Source organism: Oxyura jamaicensis, chromosome Z (genome assembly GCF_011077185.1).
Source record: "Oxyura jamaicensis isolate SHBP4307 breed ruddy duck chromosome Z, BPBGC_Ojam_1.0, whole genome shotgun sequence".
Lineage (NCBI taxonomy): Eukaryota > Metazoa > Chordata > Aves > Anseriformes > Anatidae > Oxyura > Oxyura jamaicensis.
The window spans coordinates 27853439-27875134 of NC_048926.1; the positions used below are offsets into that span (position 1 = coordinate 27853439).

General features: G+C 39.1%; 1 protein-coding gene across 2 annotated transcripts in view; it reads right to left on the minus strand.

Moving 5' to 3' along the window:
* The window catches only part of PGM5 (phosphoglucomutase 5), a 94767-nt gene that overhangs the window by 4799 nt on the left and 68272 nt on the right, over window positions 1–21696 (minus strand). For both annotated transcript variants that reach the window (XM_035309088.1, XM_035309087.1), the window contains exons 9-11: window positions 18557–18692; window positions 17491–17674; window positions 11703–11837 (exon numbers count right to left, since the gene is read on the minus strand). In XM_035309088.1, the coding sequence (XP_035164979.1) occupies window positions 11703–11837; window positions 17491–17674; window positions 18557–18692 (455 nt within the window). The remainder of the gene's footprint in view (window positions 1–11702; window positions 11838–17490; window positions 17675–18556; window positions 18693–21696) is intronic.

Below are 21696 nucleotides of genomic sequence, written 5' to 3' on the forward strand. Positions count from 1 at the left end.
TGAATTACTAATAACCAAAAGGACACTCTGGTCATTAATTATTTCAGAACAAATGCTCACACCTTGCTACAGATTTCTAAGCAGAGCTGGCACAGTATGACATGTTCCAGAAGAATTCACTTTCCTGGAACAATTTTGAATGCCTCAAAATTAAAGAGAGACAAACAAGTCAGTTAGTACAGCATGAAGTCATCAAAGAAGGGCTATAGTTTAACATTTGGAGCTCTGCCAAGATAGCAGATGTGCCATGTGTTTTCCATCTTTGCATCCCCCCTTTCTAAAAACTGCTGTCAAATCCAAAATTTTACCTCTTCAGCTGCTTGTCTATCAGATTTAATATCAATTAAAGTAGCTTTCTAATTCCTCAAGGTAGCCTTCAGAAAAACATGCTTTCAGATTGTTTTGAAGTCACCAAAAAGCCGTTCTTGCTAGGTGTTGTTGTTATTGTTTTACAAATTATGATAAGCCTTGAAGCTTCATAGGAATTCTTTTTCACTCATAACACTTAAATTCATTCTAAGTCCTTCTCATTATTTACACATTATACAGAAAACAGCTCAGAGATTAGAGTAACTGAAATAGCTCTAAGTCCAAGAATAAGGACTCAAAGGAGTTAAAACTCCTTCCTTTCTTACCTGTCCCTGCTCCCATGTCTTTTTCCCTTGTTTCATGTGACTGCTTACAGCTGCTGTTACCCCATCTTAGCCTGGGGCAGCAGAATCGGTTTTACTTGAACTTAGGGAAGAGAAAAAGAAAGAGAGAAGAGAGTGGGGAATCCCTCAAACATGTTTTGATGGCCTTACTTACCAGAAGGATCTTTTCCTTTGGCTGTAATATGCTTTGAAAATCAAACCGATATGCTTACAAAGCAACACTTAAGTGATGGAAAAGACATATGGAATGGACTAAAACAGCTGCAAATGAGCTCAGCATTAGCAAGTACTCAGCACTAACCACACGGCCTGGCACCATATTGTATGTCTTGCATACAGGGGTAAACGCACAGCTCATCTCAGAGTGCCTGCCTGGTGGACATATAGCTGTTGGGTCTTGTATTCCAAAGAAGCAGAATTATTTGGAAAAGTTTGTGCTACAGCCACCAGTCCTAGAAGATCTAAGCAATGTGGACAACCTGGTTAATCATGGAACAAGCTGACTGGGTTTCTAACATCCACAGCACTGGTGGTAGTCACCTCATTACAATGAAGCTACACATTTGATATGGGGAAAAGGGAACTGCCATCTCTGTTTAACTAACTACTTCTACTGACTACTAACTACTGCTTGCTAACTCAAATAAAGCGATAAAAAGGGTCAAGAGGCCAGCTGTTCTGCCCCGAGCAGTAGAGGAGGGCATGCATGAGGCATGAAAAAGACAGGAGGAAAATGTATCCTGAGTGGTGCTTGGAAATATATATGTTTGCAACAGATCAGTTCTTTTCTAGCATATCCAAAGAGCTCACATTGAAGCTTAGGTTTAATGAACTCATTTCATTGATCCAGGAAATATTTTATAATTACTATCACATTATATATTTTTCCAGGATAACATAAAAACAAACTACCCCATCTGCTTCCAGCTTAGAGTGAAAGTTGTTCACTTGAAAGCTTCAGGCAGAACTGGATGCTAAATTATCTGAATAGCATACACACAGAAATTTGATCAAATAGATGTAAATCTCCATGTCCCACATCCCTTCAAATAAAATATTATGAATAGTAAAGACAAAACTTTGTATGAACTCTTTGACCCATACTGTACGTTTAATAGCCAACCAGAGGCATGCTAAAAGACCCAATGCTTCAAAAATAAACAAAGAGCCAATAACTCTCTAGTAAACTGCACTTGTGCATAGGTGTTGTTAAGAACATTTTAATAGAACCATATAGAAACTTTTCATTTTATCTCTATTAAATAATATTGGGCAAAAGGGCTTCCAGGTTATTGATTCCAGTTCCATGCTCTGAGACAAACTTATGCTTGCGAGTGATAAACAATCCCTTTATACAATCACCACATATATATAATAATCATATATAATCCCAATTCTTTTATATAGGTCCTTACAAAGGTCCACCTAAAAATGAGTTTCTTTTTTCCTCAGCTATTTGCTATTCAAAAATTGTTTCAGAAATTCAGTCTTTGATGGTGAAGAAACTTTTTATGTCAATGATTTTTTAGTTGGCATGTCTTTTTGGACAAAGCACAATGACACAACTCTTGCTTCAAAATCACTCTGTGGTTTCTGTTAATCTACCAATTCTTTAGATAACTAGCACCTAATTCAACAGACTTTGGCTATAGTAATTGTAGCATTTGTGATTCACTGTATCCCAGTTAAGGAGTACTTCATATGGACTGAATGGGTCTATGACAACACCTATTTATTTCTATTGCAATTCAGATAATGAATAATAACATACTGTAAACTGAGCTGGTTAGTTAATACGTAGAACAATCCAAATTATTCACTACACTGCTTCCAGGGTGTTTAGCCTGCAACAGCAGCAAAATCATGTTGTTGGAAGGAACACAGCTTTCACGAATAAAACAATTGAAAACAATTCTGCATAATGAGTCATTTCATTTTTGGTCTTTGTATATGAATCTTCCTGTTTGGATCTTATCCAAGTTCAATAATGTTTCCAGGTGGCTAGAAAAAGGACAAGCAGATATTAACCATCTGTTGGGATCCATAAATTGGGAAGAGTGAGTTGATCTGTAAAACAAAGCTATAAATGAATTTAAAGGTCAAAAACCTCATATTTTTGTTCTTTGTGCCCATTCATCTACTCATCTCTAGATTTTTCATCTGTGTTTGATTTAGCATAGCTATTAACCCTATTAAATTTATACAAAGAACTATTCCAACACATAAAGGTCCAAGACTTTACATAGAAGTTTGTTGTTTATTATAAGCAAAAAAAACTCCAGAAATTGCTAGTTGGATGCCTATTTGACTGATGAAAGCCAAAGAGATGATCTTTTTTAAGAATATGTTCCAAGGTAGCTAGAAATCAGCCTTCTCAGTAATACACAGTGACGAGGTACATCACCAGTGATAAGAAGCATCAACAGACTGTTACTCCATTTTAAGGTGAACGTTCACATTTTAGAAAAGTGTTGGGCATTGTTTTAAATACTTTGTTTTAGCCTGCATAGAACCAGATGCCATTATAATTATAAACTGTGATTTTAAAATGCTGACAGCAAATTGTTTTTAATATACTTTCGCACAGAACTTGACAGTCATTTACCATTAATCATTCCTGATTTTTCTTCCTGTTGATACTGGCTTATAGGAGGAACTGAACTAGTTGTGGAAATGGAGTAACCATTCCTTAATTCCCAGGTGATCATAAAGCTGCTTCTGCCAATTTCCTTGAACTGATCATAGAGCAGGCAGTGACCACAACTATTCACATTTACCCATGACCTTGGACTTCTAATCATTAGCATGTTTTACTACTTTCCCTTGGACTTTTCTGTTGTTGATCAAACAGTTGGCTATGCTTTATTTGTTCCAAAGTGGAAAGTATTAACCAATTAATTGTATGAAGATGCTACTAAAATAACATTTGGGTGACCTTTACATTCGTTAATAGCTACTGTTTGGCCCACATATGAATTAGAACGAAAGGCCCTTATGAGACTTGCTTCGCTCTAGTTACAAGAATGTTCTTACAGAAGCTCTGAGGGTGGAAAGTAAACACTTACACAGGCCATGAGACCTGAAAATCAGCTCTTCCTCTGAGAGTCATGGAGACATAGAGAGAACTGAAGCACAGTGAGGTATGAAGAAAGTGTCACTTGAGCACAACTCATTAAAGTAGCTCCATGGTGCCAAAATTGTGCCAAATGAAAGTCACAAGTTCAAGCATCCTAAACAGTACTTCAGAGTTATGTCAGGTTTTCAAACCAAACACACTCTAGCACTCTCTAAGTAGTTGAAACTTGATGATACCGAGCATAGTTATTTATCTTTTTTCAAATTGTATTCTGGACAAGTGTTGCTCATACAGCACCCTTGCTTCATATGCAGCAATGGCTGCTCCACAAGCAAATGCTAGGTACTGCAAGTGAGGGAAAAAGAGTCACAGTGGAATGAGAACAAAGACAGTCAAGCAATGCTAAGACTGGTTATCTAGATATCATATATATATAGATACCAGGTAATGCTAAAAAATCACAAGCATTTCTAATTATTGCTAGTGGTTCTACACCTAGAACAGAATATTATAGTCTGTCCAAATTGCAAATTTCTCTATACAAGAATTCAGATGAAATGTAAGGTAACAAGGTCTGGCCCTTGCCTTCATTCAGAACCCATGAACAAACACACAGAGAAAAGCATATAAAACTTTTGCATGCACAATCTTCTAACATCTCACGCACGGAATCATTACACTTGGCTGAATAAGTAAGGCTACTGGGCTGTCCTAAAAGTTTAACAAGCTTGTTGATTTTATGGCATAAATCATATCCTACTTTCACAATAAGTACTGACAAAAACTTAATGGAAGAGGTTTCTTTTGGGGGGGGGGGGGGAGTTTTCCCAAATTCCCATTATTTGACTTTTAAAATTATAAAGAAAAATAAAATCAATTGGAATTCAGTTGTACTAAATATGGGTGATTTCATTCACATTTAGAGAAACAGTTTTTATTAAACATGGGAATTGTTTCAATCATACCCTTTGGATAGCCACCTTGTTTATGAAGGGTATCTGTGAAAATCAACTTACAAAAAACAAGATTGCTGCTTGAGCTTGCCAGATTACTGACTAATAATGATAAGATCAGATATACATGGTACATTAACACTCAAACATCAGAACCACACAAGGGCAAAACTCATCAATTTCACAGAGGTTTGGTTTTAGTTCATAGAACCACATAACTCCTCCATCACCTGGCCAGCAGAACTGGTCCTAAGCACAGTTACAGTGGGCAGAGCCCAAACCAGTAAGGCAAACCTGAAATTGACTAAAAACCCTGAATTGACACAAAGCTTGATCTGTTGCCAGATTTCTACCCCATTCTTTTATTTTAAGAATCCCCTCATTCTTTAATCAGTACACTGTATTAATAACTAAAAACAATTAATTAATTGAGAAGTACTGCTGATACAGAAAACTTTTTTTATTTCTTCCCAGATGATTCAGAATCAAGACCGAGCTTATGTTTGTATTCAGCATGTTTAGATTCAGGTGGAAGAAACTCAGAGTTGGTAGAAGGGGCCAGAAAGAGTCAATTGGTTAAAATGTGTATGTGTTGCATAGCGTGAAACAGAGATTCAAGTGTCACATACCCAAAGAACTGCAAACTGTCCTAAAATGGGTTATAGTTTTAATGCATGGGTTTATTATTTTAAGAGAAGTGAGATGATACTCTCCCTGGAACATGAAAATAAAGGTGAGATTCATCTCTTCAAAAAGTATAGCATCTGTTTTGAGTTATCTCCTTTCACCCCCTCCTGGTGTCAGTGGAGATAAAACCACTTGAAGGGAGCAATTTATCTCAGACTAACACAGGTGGCTATGTAAGGTTAGATACTGCAGGATACATAGAACTGTCTTCTAGACGTGCTTTCATTCACTGGGGACAGAGTACTAAAGACTAAATTAGATGAATACAATTAACTGAGATTAATCCCACTCTAACAATACAGTATAACAATTTCACAGGAAAGCCTGCTTTTCTTTTTATACTGTCAGTCACTAAAATGTATTAAATTACTGATCTAAAGAAAGCAAATGCCAGCCTGAAGAGAAACTATGAATTCATGCTAAATTATTTGTTGGATATAAAGATTTGTGTACCTTAGTTCTAAGTCATTATAAATGCCCAGTACTTGTAAAAAAATATTAAATACTTGTATGTTGCTCTACCTCCCATGGCAGATTTCACCAGTTCAAGTTTGTCAGGTATGTAGTAAGTGTCCATGTTTGAACTTCAGTTTAGTGGGATCTGAGTGCCCTCAGAACAGTTTCACCATACAGACTCACTCTAAGGATAACACATGCCAGTGAAGGCTGAATAAGACTTTCATGGATACTTTTTCTTACAGAAAAATACCAGCACTTGGAAGTGGTATTTTTGTGTTTATCAGTAATAGCAAGCAAAACTTGAAGGGGAGGGGGTGTTAGCAACCTGGTGTTGCAATCCTATTTTTGAAAATTTTGATTAATTCACTTGTTTGCTCTAGTAAAATGAAAACTGAATAGTATCTCAGGAGTTATGATTATCCAAAGAAGTAGAATCAACTGGAATTTTCAACAGGCAGAAACACAGAGCAGTGAAAATAATTCATCTTCAAACTCTCTATAAAAATAATCCCAAAAAAAAGGTACTGAAAGAAGGTAATCCAATAAGCAGAAGCAACTTAAGCATCAAATATATATTTTATGTTTTATAATATATCAATGTATGGAACTAACAGTGTTATTCCTGATCAGCTGTTCCAGGCACAGTGCAATGATACAGAATTTACATGTCATCATCTAGCCAATTACAAAGATCAGATATACTTAGACTAAAATTAGCATTTATCCCAAATGCAACAAAATCTTGCTACTCACTATCTTCCACATATTCCACTGAAGATTATCAAATGCTCTTCTGAAAAAAAATATTGTTATTTTTGTACTAACATGAGAATCTCCTAAAATCAAATGTACATATTCTGTCAAAACCTGTCATATGGGGCAACCAGGCAAACAGGCCCAGTCAGAATGACTTTATGAAAGGCAGGTCCTGCTTGATGAACCTGATCTCCTTCTGCAACAACAAGACACTCTCAGTGGATGAGGGAAACGCTGTGGATGTAGTCTATCTAGACTTCAGTAAGACTTTTGACACCATTTCCCACAGCATTCTCCTGGAGAAACTGGCTGCTCTTGGCTTGGATGGGTGTACGCTCCGTGGGATTAAAAGCTGTCTGGGTGGCCAGGCCCAAAGAGTCGTGAATGGAGTGAAATCCAGCTGAAGGCTGGTCCCAAGTGGAGTCCCCCAGGGCTCAGTACTGGGACCACTTCTCTTCATTATCTTCATCAGGGATCTGGACGAGGGGATCGAGTGCACCCTCAGTTAGTTTGAAGACAACACCAAGTTAGGTGCGTGTGTCGATCTGCTCGAGGGTAAGAGAGCTCTGCAGGAGGACCTGGATAGGCCGGACTGATGGGCTGAGGCCAACTGTATGAAGCTCAACAAAGCCAAGTGCCGGGTCCTGCACCTGGGGCACAACAACCCCACACAACAATATAGGCTGGGGAAAGAGTCACTGGAAAGCTGCCTGGCAGAAAGGGACCCAGGGGTATTTGTTGATAGCCATCTGAACATGAGCCAGCTGTGTGCCCAGGTGGCCAAGAAGGCCAACAGCATCCTGGCTTGTATCAGAAAAAGCATGGCTAGCAGGACTAGAGAAGTGATTGTCCCTCTGTACTTGGCTCTGGTGAGGCCACACCTTGAGCACTGTGCTCAGAGTTGGGACCCTCACTACAAGAAGGACATCAAGGTGCCGGAGTATGTCCAAAGAAGAGCAATAAAGCTGGTGAGGGGTCTAGAGAACAAGTCTTATGAGGAGCAGCTGAGGAGCTGAGGGGGCTGGGATTGTTTAGCCTGACAGAAAAAAAAAAAAAAAAAAAAAAAAAAAAAAAAGAGGCTTGGGGGAGACCTTATCATGCTCCACAGTTACCTGAAAGGAGGCTATAGAGAAGTGGGGATCAGTCTCTTCTCCCAAGCACCAAATGATAAGACAAAAGGAAATGGCCTTACGTTGCACCAGGGGAGGTTTAGGTTGGAGATTAGGAAATATTTCTTCACTGGAGGGGTTGTGAAGTATTGGAACAGGCTGCCCAGAAAAGTAGTTGAGTCACCATTCCTGGAGGTCTTCAAAAAACATGTAGGTGTACTAGATGACCTTCAGAGGTCCCTTCCAACCTCAACTATTCTGTGATTCTGTGATAATTCCTTTTAATCTTATGACAGGATGAGATGTAGAACTTAGTGACATGGTTTAATTATGGACTCAGCAGTGCTAGGTTAAAGGTTGGACTAGGTCATCTTAGATGCCTTTTCCAACCTTAATGATTCTACAGTTCTATGATTCCGTGATTCTATATGCCTGTGGGATACAATCTATGACCCTGAAGTCCATAATGCCGCACTGCTGGTGGCAATGTAACCAGCCAGGGCAAGGAAAGAGGAGCAGTGGGAACTGTGCTATATAAAATGAGAAATTAGATGAAGAATTCATTGCATTAATCAAGCTGAAATGACTATTTGTCCCAGCATTTTGCACATGGCAAGAAATAAGAAGGATGTCTACAAGACTAGGCATTTCCTGAGGCTGCCGGAATGTTAAAACATCTACCTGTCTTCACTGTGCAGTAAAGTCCCTGCAGCAAGTTTCAAGGTAATGCCATTTCTTCCCCTGGAATTACCAGTTCACTAGTGAATGTCTTGGATAAACAGACAGAAATGTAACAATCAGAAAAGCTCTGGCACATTATATAAAAGGACTTACAGATTTTTTCTGTCTCTAGGAGTAACAGACATTTTTGGTGTTTTGAAAAAATGATCAGACTTTAAAATCCCCGAGGACAGTGATAAGGCTTACTGGTCCTGAGCAGTCTCCCCTGAGGAATTCCCCTGCACCCTGTCCATGGGCACACAGGTCCCATTTCAGCTCACCCCACTGGTGCTAGTTCCTGCCTGAGCCACTCTATGGTGTGCTGATCTCCAGACCCATCTCTGTATCTGCAAAATTTCTAGAGAAATTGAAGCACTTTTACACTTCTGATAGACAATTGTTTAATAACATAAAAAGAAACTCACTAAATTTATGGTAGGAATCTGATGAAGAAACAATGCCAAATATTCCCCTAGGGTTCAAAAGGATTTCATGACACTTATCATAGAATCATAGAATGGCTTGGGTTGGAAGGGACCTTAAAGATCATTTAACTCCAATCTCCCTGCCATAGGCAGGGATGTACTTATATTTGTGGAAATTTGGATTTGCATTCCAGTCATGAATACAAGACTACATGGGACTTCAAATGCAGGGTTTTTATTTATTATGAGCTAAAAGCTTATCCATTCTTCCATTGCACATCCTTAGTCCTCTCTTGTTTTATTTCACAATGTGTTTGAGATGGAAAAATCTGAGAGGTGGATATATAATTTATATTATTAATTGGTTTAGCTGTCTTCTAGATTGTACTGAAACTTACCCTCAACCTTCTGTCTTCCTAGGAAAGAGTCTGGTTATGATGTAAGATAACTCTTGGACAGCTGCAAGTCTTTCCCTTACAAGGAATCCCTACACTGTTTAGACTCAGGCATCCATACTTCCTAAGTGTACTCTCCTTGCAAGGAATCCCTGGGATACCCTAAGTAAGAGAACCCCAGACAACATGCCTGAAAATTAATTACACTTTAAAAATATAGTTACATAACTCAGAATACAACGCTTACAAAAACTGAGTGAAAAAATAAAAAAAATATCTTGAAGGACTAAAACTCATTCCGCAGCTCTTATCACTCAGACATATCAGCCCTTGACATTCCTGTTGTGTTTGATATTACATAAACATGTACTAAAACTGCTAGTGCTGCCTCAGAATGTCATCACACGATTAGGAAAATTATCCACAAGCACAGAAAACAGACGTTGGAGTGCTGAGTGTTCCTTGTGATTCAGGATGAAAATCTGTGGTGATTGCTATAATTGGGAAACATGTTACATATACACTCACTTCAAATGAATTAAATATTAAAAATATATATTCTGTCAATGTGATGTGTGAAGAAGTTTCTTCTTCCCCATTCCAGCAGTTATGAGCAGAGGGGGACTGTCCTCTCCAGAAGTCTGTCAGAAAGTCATCACTTTTTTCTGACAGCACCCATGATAAAACTAACCTTCAGCCCCTACTGCAAAGAAGTATCCTTAAAGTCCCAATGGATTCAGAGAGCTGCACCTAGGGCAGAATCAGGCATAGACTAGTTACCCACATGGCAGGGATGAAAGAAGACTGTGGAAGAGTCAAGCTGCGCGTGACAGAAGGAGATGGAAGCACCACAAACCAGACAGATACTGTCAGGAGGCAGCAAGGTCTGGCTGCTCCCTCAGTGCCAGGGACAGCAACATAGACTGGCAGGACAGGGCTCAGGTTGACATTACCCAAGTCAAGCAAGCATGACAGACACAGAAATTGTGCCAAGGTTCAACTAACAGTCCAGATCAACAGACAAGCTCATGGCAATGAGACAGGTCCAAGGTCAGACTGGGAATTCAATCCACAAGTCAGGTCCAGTGATTGCCAGCAGGACCACAGTGACAAGTTCTAGGTCAAGCCAGGAGACACTTGGATATAAACTTTTTTTTGGACAGAAAACCTGTAACTGCTGGATTAATGCTCCTTAATCTGGAAGATGGACCTCACACCAGAGGAGCTACAAAGGAAGCAAGGCACATCTGGTTCTACAGGCTGAGGTAATGCATGAAATTGTTTGGAATTGTATGAAAACAAGTAGCTGTCACGGAAAAAGCTGAGATGCAGAACACATACCCTCTCCTCTCCAAGAGTCCTGAAACTGCACTCAAGGCACCTAAAGCTTCACTACTATTCCCACCAGCATAAAATGGGTCCATCTAAACCAGTATCCTGTCTGAGAGTGACACACTGGATACTTAGAGAAAGAGTACAAGAACAGAACAAGTATAAAGCAACCCTTCCATAGCACATATTCAAGTATCCAACAATCACTTGCTAGGAACTGACTTGGCAGTTACATCTGCAGCTCTGCTTCATGTCCCAGTAAATCAGTTTTAAGCAGCTCCATTTTCATCATCCCAACCTGCTTATTCTTTTTCTAGACCATCTCCAGATGTGAACAACCTATCAGTGGTTGCAATGCAACTAAGTAGGTCTGCAAAACCTTTCAGAGTAAAAAGTATACCCTCTGTGCTTCTTCCACAGGCCATGAATGAGAGTCTAGTCATGCTAGCATAAGTGACAGTACATAGTAAAATCCAGGACTAATCCAGGACTTCTATGATTATGAGTTTAGTAAATTCCATAGATGTGAAAAAATAGCATTAAAAGACTTTAATAAAGCCAATATACCCTTCAAAGTTAAGGCAATATTTGGTGCTTTAGATGTAACTGTCTTTCTGGCCTTCCACTTAAACCACTAACATATGCATTTTAAACAAAAAGTGGGCTTTCTCTGGGTGTGATATTTTCTAGAGTTGTCTGGACAGACTGACTGAATGCATGAATATTCACATAGCACTTCTTTCCTTTTTACTCTTTGGCTCTCTGCTTCAATGTTCCTCACTGAATTGATGATTTCCAAAATATCTTCTTTCCAAATTATCCTGTTTTCAAAATATCCTTTTACACTTTCAAGCAGCATCATTATAACTAATGTAAATTCTTCAGTCTCTCATTGTATCCCTGATACTTCCTTACCAAGATCAAGAAGTAGCTTTCCCAAACCAAACACAGATCTAGTGATGCTTCCTGAGCACTTTAGCAGTTTTGGCACAATGCTCAGGTATTCTACGTTTAGCACTTCACAAAACAATAGTGATAGTGTATTTCAGGCTCCTAAGGGCATCTGCTGAAATCTGACTTCCAGACAATTACAAACGGCTGATTTTTACAGGTCTTATTACAGTGCTATTACATTACCTGTGGTTCCTTATTGTGTTGGCTAGGATCCTTCTCATAACTCTCTGCATAGATTCGGAGAGTAGCTCTCACATGGCTAGAAGCACTCATTCTGAAGATGAGCCTGGAAGCATCTGAAAAAATAATCCGCAGGCCCTATGGGAGAAGAATAAGTGGCATATATGTAAGCTGGTAATACCTTTTACAGATGTACTGCGTTTACATGGCAAGGTTTCAGTAGTGGGGGAGAAGAGTCCAGAAGGTGCCCCATGTTAGATAAGGGACAGTTTCATTCGGCTCCAAAGGGACCCAGTGCTGCCCAGAACTGAGCCATTAAGTGATGTTGTTTATGCCTCTGTGAAAGCAGATTTGAGAAAAAAAAAAAAAAAAAAAAAAAAAAAAAAAAGCTGGGCAACAGCAGCTGGGAGAGAGAGGATTGAGAAGCAGCCCTGCAGCCCCCCAGGTGAGAGCAGCAGGAGGGCAGGAGGTGCTCCAGGCAGGCAGCAGCAGTTCCCCTGCGGCCTGTGGAGAGGCCCCTGGTGGAGCAGGCTGTCCCCCTGCAGCCCATGGGTCCCACATGGAGCAGATCTCCACGCTGCAGCCCGTGGAGGAGCCCCCGGTGGAGCAGGTGGATGTGACCATGAAGGAGCAGCGGCGACAAAGCATTAGGGACACAGTCACCATTCCCCATCCCCCTGTGCTACTTGGTAGGAGTAGGTAGGAGAGGGTGGATGGGGGGAAGGTGTTTGAAGTTTGTTTTCTTTGTTTCTCACTTCTCTAGCTTGTTAATAATAGGCAATACATTTCCCTAGCCTACCTGTGCTGAGTCTGTTGTGCCTGTGACAATAATTGTTGAGCAATCTCCCCTTGAGCCCTTTGTATTGTATTTTCTTCCCCTTTCCTTTTGAGAAAGGAAAGTGAGAAAGTGGCTGTGGTGTAGCTCGGCTGCCCACCTGAGTAAAGCCACCACAACAAATCACAGTTTACTGCCCTAAAATAAAACATGAAAGGAAGAGTCATTTGGATGCAATTCCACTTTCTCTATAACTTCGGACAACTCATTTATTGCTTTCTTCCCTTCTCAAGACCAGAAATGATCTTGTCTTTTCCCTCCCACTCCTCGTAACAAGGGCTTTTTTTACTGTTGTTTTTAATTTCTTTCAATGATTTGTTCTTGTTCTGTTTGCTAGAGCAAAAAATCAATGATCTGAGAAATATTTATAAGATCAGCAAAGTGTTAGAAGGAGCTACAGGAGCAAAAAACCATTGTTGGTAGTGAAAAAAAAAGACAGCATCAGTTCCCTTATAGACAAGGCATCTAGATTTGATTACAAGGATTTCAACAAAAGTCTGTGAAACAATTCAGGAACTTAACCTATGGTGTTAATTTCAAGTGTACTAATTAACACACAATACCTGCATGTAGAATAAAAATGATTTATTATTAAGCAGGAAATTGTTTTTTGCTTCCATCTTCATCTCTTTTTCTTTACTCCTTCCTGCTTTCATACTGTATATATGACCACATTCTTCCACAGACTACAGACAATGTACCTGGTTCCACAGTCACAGGTACACAATGTACCTGCTCCCACTAAAACTAAAGGACTAAATTGAACAGTTAAATAGTTGCAGTGTTTTAATACTCTACTAATTCTGCACTAACACACATCCTAGTTCCCTTTCTGTAAATAGTAGCCCTAGGCCAAATGCCACCTCTGTTCAACTACTGAACTTTATTTCCGGTTTCAGTCCAGCTGTTGGCAAATGCCTAGTGCATAAATTGAGATCCTTGATCATTTTAAGGGGCAGCAAAACACTCAAAAATGAGAGAAGAGAATTAAAGAGAGAAGTATTTTATTCTTCCATTTTTATCAGGAGCTTGAGAAGACTCTTATGTTATCAACACAGTGCTTCAGCATTCTAAAGTACAGGTGGAAAACCTTTGTTTTCTCAGATATACGTCTGAACACCTTCAGCCCTGTATAAAGTACTGTCTGGTTGATACTACCCATTAACACTAGGGAATATGAAAATATCACAGGTGGAAAAAGGGTTGGCTCAGATGGCCTACGAGATATTATCCATCTCTAACTTTGGTGATAACATGAACCTTTTTTTCACTGGTAGGAGTACTATAAATTAATTTTAACGTGCACCAGCACTTTGGATGGTAATCAAACATAGAACCAGCATCTCAAAGTATGTAACATTAACATCAATCAGCTTTATGAAGGAAGGGGGTGTAACACGTGCACAAAATGAAACCGTAACTACCATGAGCCTGTGAATGTCTTCCTATTCAATTACTTAGTGGACATTCTGTATGTTCCTGGTAGGCCAAGCCACCCCTACAACGACATGACTAGCAACACCAACTTGGATACTTTTCCATGTACTCCCTGTTTATCTGTCAATAATAACAATAACACATTGTAACTTCTCCTAGAACATGAGATTCTGAAGTCTCACCACTCACTAGCTTAAGGTCTTCTGGAACAAAAAAGGTTTATAAAGGTTCCCCATAATTCTGCCTTTAACCTTATGATTCCAAAATATTCCACCAAACTACAGCATCTGTAGCCATTTTGATGGTTTTATGGTACTTGGGATTTTTGTGTAACATACACACACGCGCGACCAGCATTCAGACAGTTCACTGTACTATTTCTGAGCTTGTTATTTTCTCCATTTCACATTTCTCAGGGACACATGACCAACAGTATTGATTTTTACACAGGACTGATGACAACTGATATTTGTCTATAAGACTACGATTCCTGCCATACAACTTAAAATAGTCTGGCAAAAGGGAACTATAGAAACACAGAGGCTGTACTCATTAGAAACAATAACCTCCTAAGTGCCAGGCAGGAATTATATGGCAGGGAAAAAAGAAAGACTAGCACACTGAAAAGTTCATAGGACAGAAACTTGCACTTTTAATAAGATAGGGCACACTATTTGTCACAAACATATTTTTTGTGGGAACTCATAAGTCTTTTTTCTGGGAGAAAGCATATGAAAATGTTCAGTACAGCTCCCACACTGGACATCTGCAGATATTTATGCTAGGCAAATTAGGCCTGCTAATGGATATTAATGAGCTGTGTGGAAACTCTGAAACAAAATTATGTTCCATGGTTAACTCACTGGCTTGGAAGGTAGTATGACAGACAGAGCTTCACAGGGATTTCTCCCTTCGGCATTATAATCCAGTTAAGCAGCAAATTTATTAGGATCCGTGAAGCACCCAGAAAAGTAAACTTAATGCATATTGTACTATGTAAATTTGGTTTCTAGCAGTTTGGTTGTGTGCTATTTTTTTTTTCCAGTTAGAATTTTCATATTTAAATAAGTAAGAATTAACTAGCATAGTTAGTTAGGATGAACAAAACTAAGTAGCAAACAAAGCAAAATGGCTTAGGATTTTGAAAACCAATATTAAAGTACAACAGCAGAGTATGCAACACCAGTAGAAAATACAGCCTATCATTAATATATGAAACAGAGACACATACATAAATTAAATGCATGTAAAATAGCTACATCTTTCTTCAAAATACTGTGGTTACCATAATTTCTATTCATCCCTCTATGGACCCTTGAGTGTCTCCAAGGCATAGCAGACCACTATTCTGACAGGAAATACCTTATTGCTGGTACAGGATTGAAATAATCATTCTGAACAGAAAAGAATTTTTGCCTTATCTCCAGAGTTATATGAAACAACTTTCTTCCAGCTTTTCCAATGCCTTTTCCCTGACTCTTGCTTAAACTTTAAAAAAAAAAAAAAAAAGCCACCAGACCATATGCAGAGCCTTTTGAATACTAAATCTAACAAAGGAGCAAGAAAACATTAAAATGCAAATGATAAAGCTCAGGATTTTTATTCTGTGAATCTCAGAATATGTAGGTCTCTAAAAAAGAGCCCATTATAATGATTAACTTCTGGTTCTTCTAATTCAAATTTCACAGACAAATGCAACTGGTGCTGTTTCTGGGTTGCAGAATCCTCAGGAGCATCACTGTTATGTGCTAATGTTTGTGCAAAGGCTAGTACAATAAGACTTCAAAAATGAAAACAGTCTTCAAAAACAGCAGAATGTTTAATTTTATACCTTATTGCACTGTGATAAACAATATGCATGGGTTTCAATAGTCAGAATAAATTAGAACGTATAGTCTGGGTGTGTTGTTATCTGCCTATTTTGTTGTTGCTGTGTTTGTTTTCTGTTGCTGTGTCTGTTTTTGCTGTTTATTAACACTGATTTATTAGTATGAGGCCAGCTTCTCATTCATGAGAAGTTGCTTAGTTACACTGAATGTAAATGTCTCTCCAAATACTCCTGGGGAACAAATCTTTGAACATGTTCCTGAAAACATAGCTTGAAAATCTACATGAAACTCATAATAGTCACAATGAGGCATCTGTATTTACACAAGAGAAAGCTACCTGAGGAAAATGGCAGCAGGAACTGTTGTTTCATTTGTCCAGATTAATGGCCTTTCTTATTTTATTGTGCATGGAGAATCCCACTGAGGCTGCAGACACAGCGAGCTAGGAATGTAACCTTGTATGAAGACAATCTGGTTGAACTGTACTCTCAATAACTGAGTGCTTTTGCCTATGAAAACATATGCTTTCTGGTTTTATGGACTCAGAGTCCATCTAAAAACAGGCCAAGTCATGCATCTCTATTTGAGTTACATTGTGATTTGATTAGCAATTACATTCCAATTTAGGACAGGGCTTTGGATGCAAAGTACCGGAAAGAAAAATACACTAAACATTTACTAGCTGTTTTTTAAAAGGACAAGGGCCACAAGCCTGCTGTGCCCGTAATTTTCCAGTGGACTTGGATTTGACAAAATCCTCGTGTATGGTTTCAGCAGCAAAGAGCGCAAAGAGAATAGCTCACTGGCAGGTGGGCTGCTTATATTATCTGGATGCAATGATGAATGGAAACTATAAAGATGCTGAGCAGAATGGTATGACAATAGCTTTAATGGCTCGTAATATCATTTGTAAGGGTCTGGTCAGGTCAAGTAATTTACAAACCACAGAAACCAGGACAATAAAAATAAACAGCATAAAGTCAGAGCACATTTAAATATGAGCCACAGTTCATATTCAAGATGTTTTAATAAACATTTAACCAGGCAACAGTACATCGTTAGTTTTGAGTACATCATGAAACACTGAAGGCTCAGTTTGGGTTGCAAAACTCAATAACCAAGGAATCTTACAGACTACAGTCAGCCCAGAAGGACCAAAGCAGCAGTCATTTTGGCTAGAGAAGTCAAACATGCCCACATATGGTACAATCTACTTAAGTCCTCTGCATGCTGTTGGCTACAAGAGAATAATGTGCCTTAATAATGCAAATACTGTACAATACTGAGAGCAAGAAAATTTGACTTTTTTTTTTTTTTTTTTTAAGTGTAGATTTCAGATAGAAAATATAAAAAGCAAAGACTGTCTTCCTACAGGACACTTTCCATTGTTCAGGAAAGGGAACCCTCACTATATTTGTATTGCTGTCAACAGGGCCTCAATGCCTTCCTACATTCCCAGTGACACTACAGCTGGCCTCCATCTACGCACAGCAAAAGCAAGCTAAACCAGAGGTATATTATCTTATCCTGTCTGAGCTAATCTTAAGTAGGAAATGTGGTACCTATCAGAGCAAAGAAATCATCACCCTATAAATAAATGGTGAGTCTTGTCACCTGAATGTTAGAAACAACATTTTAAGAGACATGTTGAAAGCTCCGAAACTTTGCTACTCCATCACTACAGCCATACCTGTCTTTTGGTCACAGTGCCATCCACAGGATCTATGTACTCAAAGCTGTCTGTTCTTTCCACACTGTAGATATTGTTGCCCACAGCAAACTGCTGATGGCTGAATGATTTGTCAGTGATCAAAGCTTCGAGGTCTCTCATTATGAAATACGCTGTTCTGGGCTCCAATGCTTCATAATCAAACCTTTCATATATATAAGAACAGTAGAAGTAAAAAGTTAGTCCTGAACAGCTTAGGGAAAAAAAAAAAAAAAAGCTCAGTATGTGCACAGTTAGCAATTTACTGCTTACTTCAAAAATTAGAGGTGGATCATTGAAGTACTTCATTGCAAATCAAACTAGCACGTGCATGCAGTTTTGTGCAACCTGCCCATGATGTGCAAGTACCACAGTTCTACACTGGCCACTTAACTCTGAGGCAAGAGAAATCATTTAGAAAATGCATGGTTTCTAAAGTAACACAGAAAACATAATCAATACACAGACAGCTTTCTGAATTTAAGGACACAATCAGCCCAGTGCACAAAAGAAACTGAAACAGATGAAATTTTGCTAACGGCTGTGGGCAAAAGATATTGCAGATATATTAACTCCTCTGGATTAAGTATATTCTGAAAAAAAAAGAGAGAGGCAGAGACTAAGGTAAGATATGTATCATGTAAACACCAGTTAGAATTCACCTTTCCAAGACCGTAATAAAAATGAGTCAACATCTGGATATTTGGAAGAGTTCTCCTGAGTTAAAAGTAGTCATAGTCCAAGTTCACACAAAAACATTTGCATGTGGAAGCACAGACAGAAACAAATACATGAGTAAATCGTGCTGAGATTTTGACTTTTTTCAATACCATGTAGCTAACTACTCCCATGTATTCCACATGCAAGTAATTTGAATATTTCTGCATTTGATGTCAGAAAAATCAATTATCCATACACTGTAAGTGACATATACACACAGCTCCTTCAGTAAGTAATTAAATTCTACTTTCTCAACAGAAAAAAACTGCATACAGAGCAATGGCAATCTGTAGCAGATTTTCATTGTGCAGACATAGCAAACACCCACCTGCAGTAGTAGTGCCGGCCAAATTTTGCCCAGTGATCCCTGACAATCTCCTCAACACTCTGCTTTCGAGCTGCTAGGATTGAAAGCCAGACTAGCACAGCCCATAGTCCATCTTTCTCTCGAAGATGATCAGACCCTAAGGAGAAATATGTAAAGCACACTATTTGCTATCACTGCATATAAGAAAACAAGGTAAGGAGGCTGGGCAAATGTATCATTCAACTTGTTTGTCACCTCGCAGTAATCTGTAAAGTACTAATCTCCACAACTACGGTAGCTTCCAGACAGACAAGCAGAACTAAGTTTAAAATGTGATTCATTTACATAAAACTAAGTCTGTATTTTTAAAGTTAAATAAAAAAGATACTCAAGTACTTGGATAAAAGTAGTAGTAGCAGTAAAACATTTTTAATCATTGCTCCCACTCACAGCCATGCAGGGTATTTTCACACCTCTGGTACCCTTTCCTAGAACTGGGCCAGATATGCAAACGCTTGGCCACGAAGCAGAATGTTCTGAGTTATATGAGTCAAGTTCAACTGCATCTCCTTATTTGCACAGATGTTCATCCATCAAGCTGTGAAGAAAGAATTTTCCCATTTCATAAAAAATGAAGATTTCCAGAATATCTATGACCTCCCATCAGGAAAAAAAAAAAAAAAAGATCACGATGAGCATGATAAAATAAGGCTGGGGAAAAAAAGTAAATAAAAGTAGAAAATAACACTTTTTCCCCTTTCTGCATTTCTCTATACCTCTCAGTGATAAAACTGTTTGAATGCTCAGATCTAAGTCCTTTCCTGGCTTTTTACTTATGGAGACAGAAGACAGAAATTGATACAACAGTGGAGACTGAAAACAATTTTGGACTACCCCCAAAGGATTTAGCACATAATCTGAGATGTAGGAGGCACAACTTCAAGTCTACTGTCTGACTTCAAACAAGCATGGACTTGAACTTGCACTTCCCATGTCCAAAACCAAAATGCCAACTTGGAGTAATGGCCTGCTCTGCAATAGACACATAATATATCACATACCTTGACTAGAAACATTTCTATGAAGCTAAACTCTGCCTGTTAAAACAAGAAGGCAAAAAGTTTCAATAATCAGCGTTTTCTAACAAAAGAGTATTTCACAGGAAAGATCTTGGCCACTTCAGCTAGTGCCCTCTACTTTTGGATAATTTAGAGCAAATTTTTGAAGCTATCTGTACCTAATCCAGATTACAGAAATTCGTAACAAATGATGCAATCAATACTGATAATTAATATAAAGTAAGATGTCAGACACCTGACGCTCAGTAGATATGGAAGATTACTACTTAAGCTAATAAACTCAAAAAACTTGACTAGATGGGTTAAATCTGTGGCCATGACTCTACCATAATAATACCAGATTTGGCTGAAGTTTGTTAGCTGTACTGTTACCATTTTTTGTCTAGTCACAAAATACAGAAACCCTGAGTACAAAATAAATACATTAAATCACAAATTTTGTTTCCTCCATTAATTACTGACAAATCAGTGACAATCAGTTGGACTATCCATGTCCCTTGAAATTACTTAGCACAAATCCTCCACAGAGAAATCTAAACAGATTTAGTTTCAAAACCTGCTCCATGACGTATCCTCCTTCATCAAACACAAAAACCTTGTAGCAGCAAGACTGCTTTTCAGTTTTACAGAATAGCCCACAAGTTTGATACACTCATTTGTTAAAATGGCTGTGTTTTCCTACTGGCAGCAGACCTGGATCCCATAATATAAATTGATAAACTGAAGCTATTAATCATGTGAAAAGTCAAGAGAAAATTAAAGACATATAAGGAAAACAGTAAGACCTGCATGGAGCCACTGCGATTCCTGGGTTTCACTCTGGATATCTATCTTCCAATCACTCCTGCTGCCTTCAACTTGCAGTCCCTCTTTTTGAGAGACAGCAGCAGTCAGGCTAACAGATGCTATTCATACGAATATACATACAAGCCCATCATTCTGGGCTTGCCACAGCTCACAGCTCTGCCTACCACTTAGGCTCCTTTGCTTTCATTCACCCCTGGGGTGTAGACCCTCAGCCCCCTGAATCTAACACACACACACACACACACACACACACACACACACACACACAAAAAAAAGTTAACTACATGTAAATCTACATGTAAATGACTATTTCAGCACAATACTAGAGCTGTATAAAACTACTGAAGAGTTTTTAGGGGAAAAAATGTTTCTAGAAAGCACAACAAAAAAGACATATGAAGATTATGCTTTTGTCTGTGAGTTTGGTAACATAGAAAACAAGGATATTGAATAGCACAGTAATGTTCCTTCATGTTTGCAAAGTAGCTGTCATGATACTGAGAATACGTCTTTTCTACTCTTTTTATCTGCCTTGGTCTGTAGCCTGTGAGCTCTCTGTAACAAGAACAGTCTCCTAATACAATGCCTAGAGCAATCGTCTGTTCCTCTAGCAGATGCTATAAAAGCAGCAAGAGCTTACTGTGTTCCCTGGTTCAGAGCCTCCAGGCGCTATCAAAGCATGGAGTGCCGACTAATCAGAAGAAAAAGGGCAGGGTTATTTATGAGCTCTCAGAGCTTTGCAAATAGCTTCAGATAAAAAAGGAAAACAAATGTCCCTCCACAGGAAGTCAGCCCTTCAGATAATCAGGCCCTCAGCTCTTCTTCTCCCTCGTCATGATAACACGCTAGGTCAGCTGAAGGATGCCTTCCACAGAAACACCAACATTAAGACCTACAGATAATAAAGTCATCTTTGCTCATACACAATGGTCATGATCAATTTTACTATAGCCAAGAGTCTGTCCCAGATAATGCTGCCAGTGCAGGTTTCTGCCACTACCACCAAAAGGGAGGTCTGGAAGAGAGCTGTCACTTCCCTCCAGTGTCTGCGTTCCTTGTCATGTCACCAGTTGTCAGGTCACCACAAGGTCTGGGGGCTCCATGGGGATCAGAAGCAGTTGGCAGGGCCCATGGCTGGGCAGGACAGGAGAGAGGGGAGCTGGAGCCCAGCCCTGCTGTGGTGTTGCTGGGGCAGGGGCTGATAGGGGGTCCTAGGCCCTGGGCAGGCCCAGGGAGCCGTGAGAGGCTTGGCATGGCCCTGGTAACCATGAGCAT